The sequence below is a fragment of the Poromitra crassiceps genome (genome assembly GCF_964638095.1).
Source record: "Poromitra crassiceps genome assembly, chromosome: 29".
In the NCBI taxonomy this organism is placed as follows: domain Eukaryota; kingdom Metazoa; phylum Chordata; class Actinopteri; order Beryciformes; family Melamphaidae; genus Poromitra; species Poromitra crassiceps.
This window is the reverse complement of record NC_139641.1, coordinates 18574951-18591165: the sequence shown is the minus strand read 5'-3', so window position 1 is coordinate 18591165 and position 16215 is coordinate 18574951. Positions and strand designations below refer to the sequence as shown.

Genomic DNA, 16215 nt, shown 5'->3' with positions numbered 1-16215 from the left:
GTTACGCAATGTCATGATATTTGTCCACTACGAGCCACCGTAGTTGTTTACAAGCTAAGCCTATCAGCGTGCTCCTAACGCGAGCTCTATACCGGTAGTACAGACTTCACTTCATGTCAGCTGTCAGCCTGTCAATCAGCTGTCAATGCGGTTTGTTGCCACACAAAGCGCAAAGTGTGTGTGTGTGTGTGTGTGTGAGTGAGAAAGAGAGTGGAGAGATGTGTGACGCAGCAGTGAGTGTAGTGTGTGTTCAGACTATTTTTCAGTGAATAAATGCTACTACTGTATATTTAAACATGTTTCTCATGTCCGCTTTGAGCCTCATTAATAAAATCTTTAATTACAAACCTGTTAAGAGTAATGTTCTGGATATGATTAAAGATAAGATAGGCTACTAATCATGTTCAACTGACATGATGCGGTGATATTGTCACACCGACACACGGACAGACTTTTAAAAGGGAGCCGTTGCTCGAAATGAGAGAAAACCGTTGCTATTACAGTAAATATTTTTTGAGTGTTTGATTATTCTAAGAACACTCTTTTGTGAATGTTTATTCACGTTAACTCGGGAGAGACTCAGCAGCATATCCGTTTAGGAGCGGGTGGCTGTCATAGGCAGATGAGGGCGCACTCTGGCATAGCCTCATCGTGAGACTCATCAATCATTCAATGACTGATGAGTCTCGCGTTGAGGCTACTCTGGCACAAACTGGACCGTGCGTGAAGTCGCTCTCATTTAGTGTAGAGAACATCAGATTGAATTTACGAACTCCCCGACTCCCAGCTCGCCAAAATGAACGTTTGAGAGTAAGGAGACTAAGGACAGGTGGTCAGCTCATTATGCGTCACATGCATTCACACACCTATGGGCTCTGGCTGCCAGGCAGGCACTGCTGTCATAACACATACACACACAGCCCCAGCCCCCCTACTCCCCCCACCCTCGACGACGATGATGCCATCGTCCATTGTGACATCCCTACTGTTAACACACACACACACACACACACACACACACACACACACACACACACACACACACACGTACACTAAATAATGGTGTCTGTAGGTCCTTAAAAAGTACAAACAAAAAGTACAACAAAGTAAATGTTGAATGATCTAAATTCAAAGCTACACTTAAATGTTGTGTTTGAGTCTTAAATCTGCTCCCGGAGGTCTCACAATTAGAAATGTTTATTTCTCTCTAGAGCCTGACCGATATATCGGTACCGATATTGCCCTCATTTGGCGTAACGTCATACTGTATCGGCTTCAATGTTTGCCCATATGATTTATTTTATTTTTGACTGAATATATGATGCAGAAAATGTGCTTGGGTTGAATTAGCCAGCCCATGTGCTTCAGCTGCGCTTCAATGCATCCAGTTCTTTAACAAGCGATACTCATCTGATTCCAAACTGCCACCAAATCTTTATTTATTTATTTATTTTTTAAATATCCCCCCCCCCCCATTTTTTATCCCCCATTAGTGCTAACTTAATGTATTTATCCTGGTTACTGCTCCACCCTCTGCCGATCTGGGGAGAGCCCAAACTGGCTCCATGCTTCCTCCGAGACATGGGCAGGATATTGCATGTTTTGGTGAAGAGGTTCCTATATGAAGGAAACCCCCGGGAGGCACGGGGAGAACATGCAAACTCCACACAGAAAGGCCCTTTGGATGACTGCCACCAAATCTGACTGAATCGTTCTAAAATGACTCCGGGGGAAATCCCCTGCGAAAGTCCTTTGATAACGTCCATATATGATATTAGCCATACTTCCAAATGTTTTCTTTCATTTTCTTTGACAGCTCTTCTCACGGGCAGTTAATATTCTATATCCCAGCGTCTTTGTTTGCCTGTTAAGTGGTAACTTCCTAATAAAACGACAAACGAGAGTACAGTCAGATCAGATGATACAGCGGAAGACACGTATTCCCAAAACATTGTACGGCAACTCGGCAGGGACACACACACGCAGCCAGTGTTCATACCATATAATACAGACGAAGCCATTAACACCAACACAGCCAGTAGGAAGCTGGTAGGAAGCGCTTCCAAAAACAAAACAAAACAAAACAAAAACAAAAACACATCCTGACGTAGGCTACAGCAACTCCGGAGGGACACACACTAATCAGACACATTAAACAGAACAGTCTGTTACAATACAAACTGTCAGTTATTTGTTAACCTGTATGTGGAAAGTATATGAAAAGTAATTAAGGACAAATGGCTTTCCAGAGAAGAAGACATGATTATATTTAGGCAAAAGCTGTCTGTCTGTCTGTCTGTCTGTCTGTCTGACTCATTATGGGTCTGATTTATTTATTTATTTTGTATTCTTTATTTTGTCAGTGTTCATTTCTATATTGCATTGACAATATTTAATAATGTTAAATATTTCTTCAATAAAGTTAATTGTTTAAGAAAGCAACCTTCTGAGTAGGCTACCCCTGCCCCGTCATATCGGTGCAAAATCCTATATTTCTATATTTTCATTCCAGCAAAAAAAGAAAAAGAAATCACCATATCGGTTATCAGTGATCTCCCCCCCTCTAAAATCAGGTATTGTTATCGGTCAGAAAAATCCATATCGTGGTGCAGTGTTAAGCGCTGTCGCCTCACACCTAGAAGGTCCTGGGTTCGAGTCCCACCTGGGACGCTGTGAACGCTGAAGGAGTGCGTGCCCGTCCGCATGTCCTCGAGTGCCCACCGCCCGGGTGGGGTCGTCAAAAAGGCCTTTCTGTGTGGAGTTTGCATGTTCTCCCCGTGCCCCCTGGGGGTTTCCTTCATATAGGAACCCCTCACCAAAACATGCAATATCCTGGTCGCTGAAGTGGTTCCTCCTCTGGTCGTTCGGGGCGCCTGTTCGGAGGTACTGTAGGGGAACTCGTTGGAATAGCGTGATCCTCCCACGTGCTATGTCCTACCGGTGAAGCTTCCTCTGTCAGGTGAAAAGAATCGGCTGGCTAACTGCCCATGTCTTTGGGGAAGCATGGAGTCAGTTTCGGCTCTCCCAAGATCGGCAGAGGATGGAGCAGCAACCAGGATAAAGAAATTAAAATTGGCACTAATGGGGGATAAAAAAAATTGTGGGGAAAAAAAATCCATATCGGTCAGGCTCTATCTCTCTCTCTCTACTTCTCTGGAGATAAGTCACCTTGGTTAAGCAGAGCTGGTAACTCTCAGAGCAAATGGGGTGAAATTGGTCTTAAATATGATTTGTAGTAACTGGCATTTGTAACTGGTAGAAACCCGATAGTCATCCTGATATATGCATCAATCACATGGTATACTCCAGTGCTTCCCTTAAAACCAGCCAACCCACCTAGATGAAGTGCCTTTCTTATCCAAAAGAAATTAATTTGTATTGGTCTCAATGGTGTGTTATAGTGTCACATGCTGTTAATACTATTTCAGAGGCCTATTATTTTGAGAATAACAATTAACATGCCACATAGGTAACATAGAATACCCACAACAAACACTGCTACTGTACATGCACATTCTCAAACACAAGTACAATCACAAACAAGCAGACAGGAACATGTGAATGCTAATCCCAGTATAGTTTTGCCTATGGCTCATTGCTAATATAGCTTTGCACATTTTTGGTTGCGAAAAAAGAAGCAAAATATATAATAATAATAATATAATAATAATAACTTTATTTATATAGCACTTTTCAAAACAGAGTTTACAAAGTGCTGTACAAGCATAAAAACAACAGAAGGGGTCAATTAACAGTATGAACAAGATATCAAGTATCAATAGTCGTGTTTCCATTACCCTCAGAAATGCGCAAAATCTAAATATCGCAATAGAAATTGGGTAATGGAAACACGTAAATTTCGAAAAACCTCCCAAATATCGCAAAAAGTTTTTGCGCTCTCATGAGGTGGTTTTTCAGACGTGTCGATATAGCAGTTTATCGCAAAAGTGTAATGGAAACACGTTTTCCGCATTTGCACGTCATGTGACCCATTCTCCTTTGGAAAAGCAGCGGAAAATGAGGGAGAAACGGTTCGATAAGCCGTGGCAAAACCTCCGCAGCAATGGAAAACTTTGAAGCAACGCTAGCAGAAAGACGAGTGTTATGCAAAATATATATAAAATAGATAATGTTTAATGGCAGAAATCGGTCCATGGTGACAGGCTGCCTGTGTGCGCGCATTTGGCACAGCGCGAGATGAGGGGATGAAAAGCACACACCGGTGCGGTGCTGCTGACTGAAGTGAATACAGTGACTGTGAGTAATACATTACACACGTTTCAGGTGCAGTGTTATAATTATAATACACAACATTGTGATTATTGAACCAAATCAGCCTTTCCCCCCCCTCCATCTCTAAATCGGACCAGTTGTAGGCTATTAGGCTATTAGGCTTTTTTCCTCTGCCTGTCGCGCTCACTGCATTCACCGCAGCCAGCAACATTTTGCGACTCATTTTATTTTGAATTGATAATCAGGCTCGTTTATATGCGTTGTAACTTCATGTTGTGATTTGCATTGACCATTGGTTGGATTTGAGCATGCAGGGGACGGGATATGGGGCAGATCCACTGTGGCAGGCAGCTGCTGGTAGGCTAATGGGAATTGCGTTCAGGTGTGCGCTCCGTCAGACCAAACTCAACTTAAGGAAACGCCTACAAGTCGCAATTGTACATTGTCGAAGTTGTAGAAATATCGCAATTATTTAGCGAAAAACTGTAATGGAAACACAGCTAATGTACAAAACTGATGATAAAAGAAGAGAGAGGTAAAAATCTACACAAATCAAACAAGAGAAGAAGATAAGTACATTTTGAATAACATAGAAGAAATAAAAATCACCAGAATCAAGGATTAAAAGCAGGAACTATGTGTTGTATAATGTCACTTTCTTCATGGCCTCAGACATCAGTCATTTGCCGTGACTTACCCTACTGATGCTCTTTCATCTAGGTTCCGTTCAGAAACATGATTTTGAGCCTTAGTTCTCCAACTTGGCTGAGATGATGTGTGTTGGAGAACTTCAAAAATCATATAACATTTAGATTTGATTTGCAGCCTTAGGCCACCAGTTCAGCACATAGTTGAACTCGGCTTCAGCTTCTGCGTGTAGAGAGGAGGACTTGATCAATGTGTCCCAGACACTTTGGGTTAGATTTGTGCTGAGCGGCTGGCTGCTCTGCTGTGATTGGCTGTGCTGAGCGGCTGGCTGCTCTGCTGTGATTGGCTGTGCTGAGCGGCTGGCTGCTCTGCTGTGATTGGCTGTGCTGAGCGGCTGGCTGCTCTGCTGTGTGCCACATATGAGGCAGACGTCTGGCAGCTGAGACGATGACCCCACACTGCAGCCTGTCTGTCTAAAAGCAACGGGACATTTCACAATTTATTTATTTTAATCTCCAGGAAGTAGGCTTTTTTGGACTTGAATATTTCCATATTTTTTCATCGTCTTTATCATATTTCCTCTTGCCTGCCTGCCTGCCTGTGTTCCTGCCTCACTCTGCCTCACAGTTTGTACTGCCAAAGCTCATTTGGGATGTTGAAGTCCAAATGTAAAAGCCTTTTAATTTCAGAGTCTCTTTCGACGGCCCAAAGCATGAAGATAAGATCGTACTCATCGATGAGTTTTAATTGAAGGGGGACGGGGGAAGTTGTTGCAGTAGGATTCGTTATCTCAACAAGTTCATTCGGAGTCCGAGGCATTCGATTAGTCCCAAAACGTGTCTCCGGGCTGAGAATGTCCTTATTCCATATTATTAACATACCGGGTCATGTTGCTTATTCTAGGACAGGAGTTTTCGGGCGGGGAAAGAACAACATTTACACTGACCTGCTCTCAAACCTATTCTGGGACTAATGTCAGATTGAGCAGCTATTCAAAAACAGGAAAGTAGATGGCAGCAGTTTGACACTATTCGATGTGCTTTTTGAAAGGCTTAGCATGGTAATGTTGCCACTGGGATATGTGTGGGGTTATGTGAATTGAACAGTGCACATACCAACACTAGTAATTAAGATTTCTTTGTGATTTGAATACTTAAAGTCGGACTGAACCCGTTCGTCACGTGCGTCGCAGTCCGTTTCAGACTGAAAACATAACTTGTCTGCGATGACAGGTTGAGAGGCGGGTCATAGTATCATGTCGATGATTTTATTTGACAATTCTGCGGACTGGATTGGGCTTTGGCCAATCCTGGCGTGTTCCGCCTCCAAATCGAGTGGGATTCAGCGTGTTGTGGCGCTCTCTCCTCGGGAAGAGCCTGCTGACGCGAGGTTAGTGAGCCGCAGGCAGCCAGCTGCCTTCGTGTTGCCGAGCGGAGAGTGCAGCACGTCGGCCTGGAATCTCCGAAGTGCGACCCCTGACAACCAGCAGGCTCTCAAGCGCGCACCTTTATCGCTGCTGTGAATACAATATTCCTGGAATGCACGTTTTAACGAGCCAGTTACATTTCTTTGCATTCTTAGACATTATCGTTTTTGTTTTTTGTTCATGTTTCTAACAATTGGCCAAGTTAGTAGTTAGTTTATGGGATAGGAATTCTGCCAGATGACAGGCACTAGGCGCCATTTTCTCTTTCTTTTGGAAGAGAAAATTATCCTGAAATTAAGATTTGATTGACAGCTGCATGTCGTGATATGATTGGTTGAAATGGGGTAGAAATTTGATAGTACTGGGTGACGTCAGCAAACTACATTAGTTATCAATGAAATCTTGAAAAATGAACTTTTGATGTGAAAAAGTGTGAAAAACTAAAGGAATTAGATTTTTGTGATTTTTTTTTGCATACATTATTAAATAGGTGCACTGCATACCCAGGTATTTGAACTAAAAGAAAAGAAAAGTCATTTTTGGGTTCAGCTCGACTTTAACATTTTCGCTTGGTTGAAAATAATTTAATAGTCACAGAAAAAGGCTCGTTTTATCAGACTGGATGGGAATTCTGTGGTAGGTTGTCCATTTTGTCCTGACTGTCAAGGCCCTTATTCATGAAGTATGAAATATGATCATTAAATGTGTTTTTATGGTTTTGTGGTCTACCCAGTAATTCTACATCAGCACTCTTGAAATTGGGTGTATCTTTGTGGGTCTATGTTGGTCTATCTATCATATGATGAAAAGATCTATGTTGGTCTATCTATCATATGATGAAAAGATCTCAGGTGGGGCACAGAGTTGGGATGTTAGGAATTCTTTCAATGTTACTTTTAATGGCCGGAGATTTAAAATTGTATACCGTATGTCCCCACTGCCCAGGCAAAAAACATTTCACAACCACTGATCAATAGTTGGGTCATTTTCTCAGTGCTCTTCGTGCCTTTATGTGTATCATCCTCCTGATAACGTGTCTCTCTGCTTGGCCTACTTCTCATTAGGGCTGTGAATCTTCACTGGCCTCACGATTCGATTCGATTACGATTCAGAGGGCTAGGATTCGATTCGATTACGATTATCGATGCATCTCAATGCATCTTAAATCGATGCATCACTTTTTTGATTTATTTTTTCTCACTTTCTTTTTCTCACTGTGTGGCTACTTTTAAAATAAAAGTGCATTTGGAATTGCATTGTATTATGATCCATAATTAAAATAAACAACTGCATGTATTTCCATTATATTTTATTTGATTATTAAAAAAAATCGTGCACGTCCGTATCGCGATGCATCTTATAATCGATTATTTTTGACACCCCTACTTCTCATGCAATGATAACTTCTCTAGGCTGCCATCCCAAAATGTGATGTATATGTCATCTCATCCTGTGTGCTGGTAACCTAACCGTTGCTTGTCTCTTGTTCTTTCGTATTTGATGATCTCTTTCCCTCTCTGGTCAGACTGGGACAGGGAGAAGCTCCTAGAGGCCTGGATGAGCAATGCAGAGGAATGCTGTCAGCGCTCGGGGGTCCAGATGCCCAACCCGCCCCCCAGCGGCTACAACGCCTGGGACACCCTGCCCTCGCCCCGCACCACCCGCTCCTCCATCACCTCCCCAGACCAGATCAGCCTCACCCCCGCTGACGATGACTCCACTGTGGTGAGGCTCGTCAGCTCCACATGTCCCAATATTCTCCACATTAATAGAACTAGTTAGTAGAGATGCACCGATTGCCATTTTCTTGGCCGGTTCCGATTTCCGATTTTTGAATAGTCTGACTTGCCGATACCGATTTATGCCGATTCCGATTTTCTTTCTAAGAACAATAATTGATGGGGTTATTTTGTGACTTTTTTTTTTTTTTTTTTTTTTTACTTTGCTTTAATAGAAAATTAACATTCATGTCACATTTCTTATCATTTGCATGAGGTAGGACGATCTCACTCAAAAAACATCTCAAAATAAGTGTTCCAGGTTACTGGACAGAGCTTTTCTTTTTCGTGTAAATACAATGAATATAAAACAATTAATTCCAGTATATCCCACAGCTATCATGCATTTACTTTTCCAAAAGAAAAAAGGTGCAACAGAACAGGGGCTCCAGATGGAAAGTAGCCTATGGCTAAATCTGTTACAAAGCATATCTTCCCCTATGGTGTTTAATGTTTTTTTGTATATGTCCCTACCAAATAAACTAATAAAATAAAATAAATAAACATCAAAATGTTATCCATGGACAAGGAGTTTATAGCCTATAGGTCTGGAGCCCAGAGACCTTCGAAGCCATGCCCACTCTACAGTTGTGGATTTGGCTGTTATTGAGTAGCCTAGATGAGGAAATGAGTTTGAGTTGACTCAGTTTGAATATCGTAGTTTACACACAGAGTCCGTTTTTTTTTATCCGCCATTCGAAAAAAAATCATCTCGCACACTGGTCCGATGCGTTTTATTATTATGTTCGTCGTTCTATTCGCAATACGAAACAAAAGTCCTCTCCTGTATCCATGTTGCAACATGACTGACAGATAGCAGCAGCAGCAGGCAGCGGTGATGTGGACTGGAGCGCGCACGTCACGTGAAAATCGGCTCACAGAATCGGCTATTTAGAGTGACCGGCGCAGATCACCGATCGAGGCCGATCACGTGGAAATCGGCCATTTCCGGTCACGTGCCGATCGATCGGTGCATCCCTACTAGTTAGGGCTGCAACAACTCATCGATAAAATCTATAAAAATCTATAATTAAATTAATTGGCAACAAATTGCATTATCGATTCTTTGGATTGCGACTGATTGGGTAGTGGGGCTATAATTATATAAACGTTGATATTATCTACTACGTCGGATGTGCTGTGTCTGTCAGCTGGCCACTTCCTGTGTTGCGGACTGACTATGTCACATATTGTCACGATGGAGACAAGACGGGAGCCCCAGGCATGGCGCTAACGCGGCGGGTGTGGTGACAACGTTTCAAATAGACTTGATCTAAAGTATGGGAGCACTTCACATTCTGTGAAAGTAAAACGCGTGTTAGCGGCAAACTATGAAAATCGACCTTGCATGACACGGATGCACCACGGTAATGAGGACAAATTAAAACGTAACCTAACATTAGCCATGGTGACGAATGCTAAGCTGATTAATGTGACTACAAAACTGGAAACGATATTAGACAACGTGTGCTTTGAGTTTTGAAGTGAGGAAACGTTCATGTAGCGTCCAGGCAGTATGTCTCGCTTAATGTTCTCTAATAGCCGGTGTCTGCTGCTTGTAATCCAGCTTGACGTGTGTGTGTGCGTGCGTGCGCCTGTGAGCGTGCGTGCGTGTGTATGAGAGAGAGAGAGAAGGAGAAAGTGTCCAGAAACAATTTACCTTCATAAACTGGTAGTCCGTGACCTGTCAAAGGTCAAAGGTCGCCTATTAAGTAGCAAATCCTGTTAACATAAGGTAGTGATTTACATTCTTCTTTCATTATTGTTTAGACAGCTCTGGTCCAGTCAAGCAGCACTTTTGTGCACTAATATTGTCAATTTGGGACATAATTTTGTTTTTGAATGAAGTGTTTGAAATAAAATCCACTCCATTTGTTTTGATCAGATTAATCAATTAATCGAAAAAATAATCGACAGATTAATCGATTATCAAAATAATCGTTAGTTGCAGCCCTAGAACTAGGGCATACCCGGGGATACACGCGCTCCAACTCTTAAGAGACTTAACAGCTTCAATTTGGGAAAATCAGATTTGTGCATTGTCACAGACAGGTTCAATGTCCATGTGCAGTTTCAGATTGATTGACCAACCCGTAGTTTCAGGCAGTCTTTGTGATGTGTTTATTACGCATATGTTTGTTCATATCACGATGACAATGAAAATGCGATTTATCGTGCAGGCCTACTCAATGCCAACGTGGTTAGTTGAGACAGACGAAACGTGCTACAGACTGGGCAGCTACACCGCAACATCTTTATGCCTCCGCCGGCGATAGCCACTAGCCAGGCCGGAGGCATTATGGATTCAGGTTGTCCGTACGTACGTCCATCCGTCCGATGTTCCGACATTTTACTTTGTTGACAGCCTAGCGTTACCAGCCTTCTAAAAAAAATGTTTGGTAACGTGTATTTCAGGGTTGTAGAGTTAACGTTAGGTGAATCAGAGGTGTGGAAAAGCCTGCGTTTTGCTTTGACTTGCTTAACTACAAATATGCCACTAGGTGGGGCTGGAGGGCGACCGCGCTGGGGACCGCGTGCCATTGGTTGGGCGAGAAAAAGCCTTGCCTGGTTGAAAATTCGGTACATATCTCCATATATAAATGATATACCCATCAAGACTCCGCCCAAGCAGAAGACATAAAGTCATAAGCTGTGTGCTCAATAGATGACACAATGAGTTATTCCTGTCCCAAAGTACAAGTAAAATCTTTCCAACAGTTCAACTTTGTCTCTGCTCACAGAAGTGAATTGAGCTGCGGATGCCCCGCATTCCGTAAAGTAACGTTGCAGACGTCCGTATTTGTGAAATTGGTGTCTTAACATTAACGTTCATTTCCAGGGCGCTTATTAATAGAACACATGTTAACACGTTGTTACGTTAACACGATTTTAAACTCACCCACATCGAATTCTTTGTAATGTCGGCACTAAACACTAAACCACCGCGTCACTAGCAATGCCCATTGTCAAGGGATATGATTAGCTGTGTATGAGTGGGGGCGGGTGCACTCGTAGTTTGTTCTGTTAAATGATTGGCTGTTTCCATGTCACTTGTAGTAACAAGGTACATGATTGGCTGTATGAGCCACGGAGCAGAGGGAAGCGCTCTATAATGTGCTGGATGAAAGTGGTAACTTATTTCATACATAAACAGAAAAAAAATGACACGATTATCGATTCTGGAATAAAAGATCGATTCAAAAAGTCGTGACATTAAAAATCACGATACTTAACTCATTGAATGCCAATGACGACAGCTGTCGTCAATTCAAATACTGACGTAGAGTGCCAATGACGACGGTTGTCGTCAATTGCGTTTTTTGACGGTGGGACGTGGATCAATCCCTGATACATCTCTGGTACAACTATTGTAGCTATTGGAGGTCTATAACCTATTTTACAGAACCCTTAGGTGGCGACAGTGCTCTCCACATAACAGAAAGGCAAGGAAAAAACAAAGAAGAAGTCGTTATGGAAACGGAAATCGCATCGCATCCGTATGCATCGATATGCTGAAGCACGTTACTGCAGCTGTGCCTGCAGCAGCCAATCTGCTCCCACAATTGAGCCGCTCTGTGTCGGTTGCGACAGCACGACAGCACATCCACACCGTGGAGTTATTATTCTCAACTGGAAGCATCGTTGCCGGTGACAAACACACGCGGAACGCTGTAAAAAAGCCTGGCTGTTCCGCACCCTTCACTGTGCGCACAGCAAACTCAGCAGAGAGCCACCACAGACAGGAGGAGGAGTGTGCAGTTGAGGCGAGGCGGGGCGGGGGGGGGGGGGGGGGGGGCACGCAGAGCAGCACACACACAACACCCAGACAGACCCAGGCAGCAGGACAGGATTGACAAACGCAAGCCAGAATATCCGATACCCACCAGCAGCAAATCAAAACCAGCAAGAAGCTGCAACCAGCAGCGCACGCAGGGGCCAGCGCTGCTGGTTGTAGCTAAAAATATTATTCTGCCAAACAAAATTCCCTGGCCTAAACTGTTTTATTGAAGGAAATTATTTTTGAGGTGTGACTACATTAGAAAAGATTAGCTTCAGAGTCAGTGATGTGCTTGAAATGATTAATTTCACAAAAGGCCAATTATCTCAGCTTCTAGAAAAAAATTGCTATTTTTGGATGAATCAAGCTATCTTCTCCGGCTCATAACTAAAGAACGGAAAATGGGATCAATAAACTTTTTTTTGCAGATGATAGAATAGAGTCTCATCGTTCTTTGTGCGTGTTCAGTGTTTACAAAGTAATATCACACAATATTCTGTGGGCCTCGAGAAATCACTGAAAATGCTCTGAAACTCTGGCACTGGGAGCGTCCGTTCTCCAAAAGTGGCTGGCACTCAATGAGTTAAGTGAATCGATTTCCCCCCCCCCCACCCCTATCGTGTTGTGTAATGTGGGCCGTGGACATGTTTGAGATTTTCAAGTGGATCATGAGTCGGAAAACCGTTGGGAACCGCTGCTATAGGGCATTACAAAGAAGTCGCCCATAACAACATTTAATAATAATAATAATAATAATAGCTTGGATTTATATAGCGCCTTTCAAGGAACCCAAGGCCGAGCAGATGTTGCCCATGTTAGGCCATCTCTCTCAAGATTTTGAAGTGGACGCTTTCTCAAAGGTTGTGTGCTAGTCGTCAAGGCTCTTTCATACAAAGGATGCTATAAAAAAAAAAACAGCTGCGTTACTGCAGGCGTTAATGGAAAGCCTTCTGAAAATGCAACCGACTCAGAAAGATGTCTTTATGGCAGCTGTTTTCTGTGAGTAGAAACACACTGTGTGGGTGGTGAAGCATCTTGCTGCTGACTGATCTTCTCTACTGTGTGTTGCAGTGTGGAATCTGCATCTCTCCCATCTCCGTCTTTGAGGAAGCTGTTGACATGTCGTGTGGCCACGAATTCTGCCGTGCCTGCTGGGAAGGGTATGTTGTATTTTCATATCACCTTCTACTGTTTCGTCCCCTTTAAACCCACACAGATGCATATATTACCAAGCTCACATGGACTAATACATTATATATGGGGGGGGGGGGGGGGGAATTATTCCAAGCTTTCGCACTTGATCAAAAATGCCATGCTAGTAAATGGGGAAGTTGTATACAGCCTTTGTTCTTCATCTGTCAAACTTTGTCCCTGCTGATCGCCATAGAGACACTGCGTAACGCATCATCATTCAGAAACCACGCCCAAGACGGGGGAAAACGGAAACCCCCCCTCCAATCCTGGCGTTCTCCTATGTCACGTGCATGGTTGCGTGTTGCACAAAAAGATCGTATATACGGAAGATGAACACTCCAACTTACTTCTTGACAGCTAGATCCACATTTTTCTTCTCGCCAATTCTCAATGGCTTCCTTGTTTTGCTCAGGAGTACAAAAAAACTTTAACTTTAAAAACGTATTCATAGGCTACCCCTAACGCTATTTAATGAGAACCTAATTTATTTCCCCCATACCCCACTGTTATTTAGGTCCATTTGCCAGTCCTCATCCTCGTTTAAGGGAATCTTTCCAATCGTCATTGCCTCAGTTTGTCTGTGTTGTTCAGTGGCGCGTGTTCTCCTGTACGTCTGCCTCCTCAGTTTTCTGAATCTGAAGATCCAGGAGGGTGAAGCCCACAACATCTTCTGCCCGGCGTTCGACTGCTTCCAGCTGGTGCCTGTGGAAGTCATTGAGAGTGTGATCTCCAGGGAGATGGACAGACGCTACCTCCAGTTTGACATCAAGGTAGAGGGATGAACGAACCGAGACCTGACAGATATTCTTTAAACAGGGCGCCTGCAACGCAGAAAGGTCAAAAGAACGGGAATAAATTGAATTCAATTAGTTTTTAATTGGATAAAGTTTTTATTTTTTACTGACAAATTGCCACATCCCAGTCAAGGAGCAACCTCTGTCTCTCCCTCCCTGTGCCTCTCCCTCATTACCACCACTGAGGTGCCCTTGAGCAAGGCCCTTAACCCCAACCACTCCAGTTGAGTAGAGAGCTGCAAGCCCGAGGGCCCGGCCAATATGGGCTGGGGGGGCCGGGCTTTTTTTTATGAATAGCTCTGATCCGGACCGGGTTCGGGCTCGTTTCAATAATAAAATAAAATAAAGTTGTATTACTCAATTAATTTGACATAGCTGAGGGAGCAGTAGAGCAGTCAGACAAAGAGGAGGAGGAGCGCACAGACATGCACACACACACACACACACACACACACACACACACACACACACACACACACACACACACCGTCCCCCTGACGTTAGTCTGCCACTCACATGTCATGACATGTTGTAACTTTGCACTCAGTCCGCGTGCTGTCAGCGTCAACAACATAAAAACAAGCCGTGTGTGTCCATGTTGTGAGAGAGAAACAACATCGATGGACATCAAAACAAAGTTAGCGAGGGCAGAGCTTCTAACGGTCCCCAACGGAGTAGGGAAAGCTCCATACTGGAAACATTTCAACCTTGTTACAACTGTTGAAAAAGAACCCATCGGCCATACATTGCGAGGACACGAACGTTATTCAATCTAAACGTTAAGTCTGCTGTTTTAATTTCGATATGCTTGAGTGACATATTGTTTCAGTCTGTGGGTATTGTTTGCTGTTGGCAATTAAACGATCGTTTAACGAGAGAGAGAGAGAGAGACAACATGTCTTATCGTGGCGAGTTGGATTGATAGGCTACGGTAGTCAAGTGATATCAGGTGCATCATAGACGTGTGTGTGTGTGTGTGTGTGTGTGAGAGTGTGTGTGTGTGTGTGTGTGTGTGTGTGTGTGTGTGTGTGTGGACTGTGGAGGAGAGGGACACGGAGACGGGGAGAGGGACAGACGGAGAGAGAGATGTGGTGGCTGTCAAGTTTAGAGCCTCCTCTGCACCACAGCCCATTCATTTCATAACTCCTCGGGGTCGGCTCGGGCCTGTATGTCGCAGGCTGGGCCCTCGTAGCTCTCTACAGTGGAGCTGCTCAGTGAGGCCCTCGTAGCTCTCTACAGTGGAGCTGCTCAGTGAGGCCCTCGTAGCTCTCTACAGTGGAGCTGCTCAGTGAGGCCCTCGTAGCTCTCTACAGTGGAGCTGCTCAGTGAGGCCCTCGTAGCTCTCTACAGTGGAGCTGCTCAGTGAGGCCCTCGTAGCTCTCTACAGTGGAGCTGCTCAGTGAGGCCCTCGTAGCTCTCTACAGTGGAGCTGCTCAGTGAGGCCCTCGTAGGTCTCTACAGTGGAGCTGCTCAGTGAGGCCCTTGTAGCTCTCTACAGTGGAGCTGCTCAGTGAGGCCCTCGTAGCTCTCTACAGTGGAGCTGCTCAGTGAGGCCCTCGTAGCTCTCTACAGTGGAGCTGCTCAGTGGCCAGCTTGTGTGTGTGTGTTCCTGGAAAAGACAGCATTGCTCTCAGTGAGACTCCTTTGAAAGGTATAAAAAAAAAAAAAAAAGTGTCGACTCAAGTCCTCAATTCTGTCGGCGACCGTTTCAAAAGTGTCGGCGGACGAAGCATAAATTGGGCTTAAGGGTCTGGATATAAAAAGGAAAACAGGGTTTATTGTAAGAGGGGTGGACATGATTAAATCAGCCTATCCTTGTGATCTTTTCAGATGTTAGTCACATGTGTCTGGAATTTTGGAAAGAACTTCATAAAAATAAGTGTAATACAATCAGTCTCTTATTTTACCAATACACATTTGATGTTGAAATCCTTGGTGCCATAATCCAAGATGAGCATTCATACAGAAGCCCAAGTCAGATGTCAAAAGAATGACAAACGGCGACTATAGAGGACATCGGGCTATTTTGTCATAAATCTACAGGCAATCTATCAGACAGGCAGCCACCTTGTGTTCATGCTTGATGGGGTTGAGTGTGAGTATGTCACTGGGCACCTCCTGTCATTAAGCCCCTCTCACCTCAACAAGGCTCCACAGTGATTTGGGACGTCCCACGCCGCTGTTGTAGCCATGATAGTCATATCATCCATAAAGGGCTCATTATACTCGAGCAAGCTCCGTGGGGGGGGAGCTCCGCGAGTCACCGTGCGTTCCTCGCTCTGGGGCAGATGCTTTTATACTCAGAAGTGATCAGCCAAGTGATCAGCATGTTACAGCCCGTGAAAAGTCGCAATGAAACGCTAT

The 16215-nt window shown here is 44.0% G+C and overlaps 1 protein-coding gene across 3 annotated transcripts in view; it reads left to right on the top strand.

Moving 5' to 3' along the window:
• LOC310800117 (ankyrin repeat and IBR domain-containing protein 1-like) overlaps positions 1–16215 on the top strand; it is a gene marked incomplete at both ends in the record, with an annotated part of 84905 nt that overhangs the window by 12246 nt on the left and 56444 nt on the right. For all 3 annotated transcript variants that reach the window (XM_083662690.1, XM_083662689.1, XM_083662688.1), the window contains 3 exons: positions 7833–8032; positions 12935–13023; positions 13683–13827. In XM_083662690.1, the coding sequence (XP_083518816.1) occupies positions 7833–8032; positions 12935–13023; positions 13683–13827 (434 nt within the window). The remainder of the gene's footprint in view (positions 1–7832; positions 8033–12934; positions 13024–13682; positions 13828–16215) is intronic.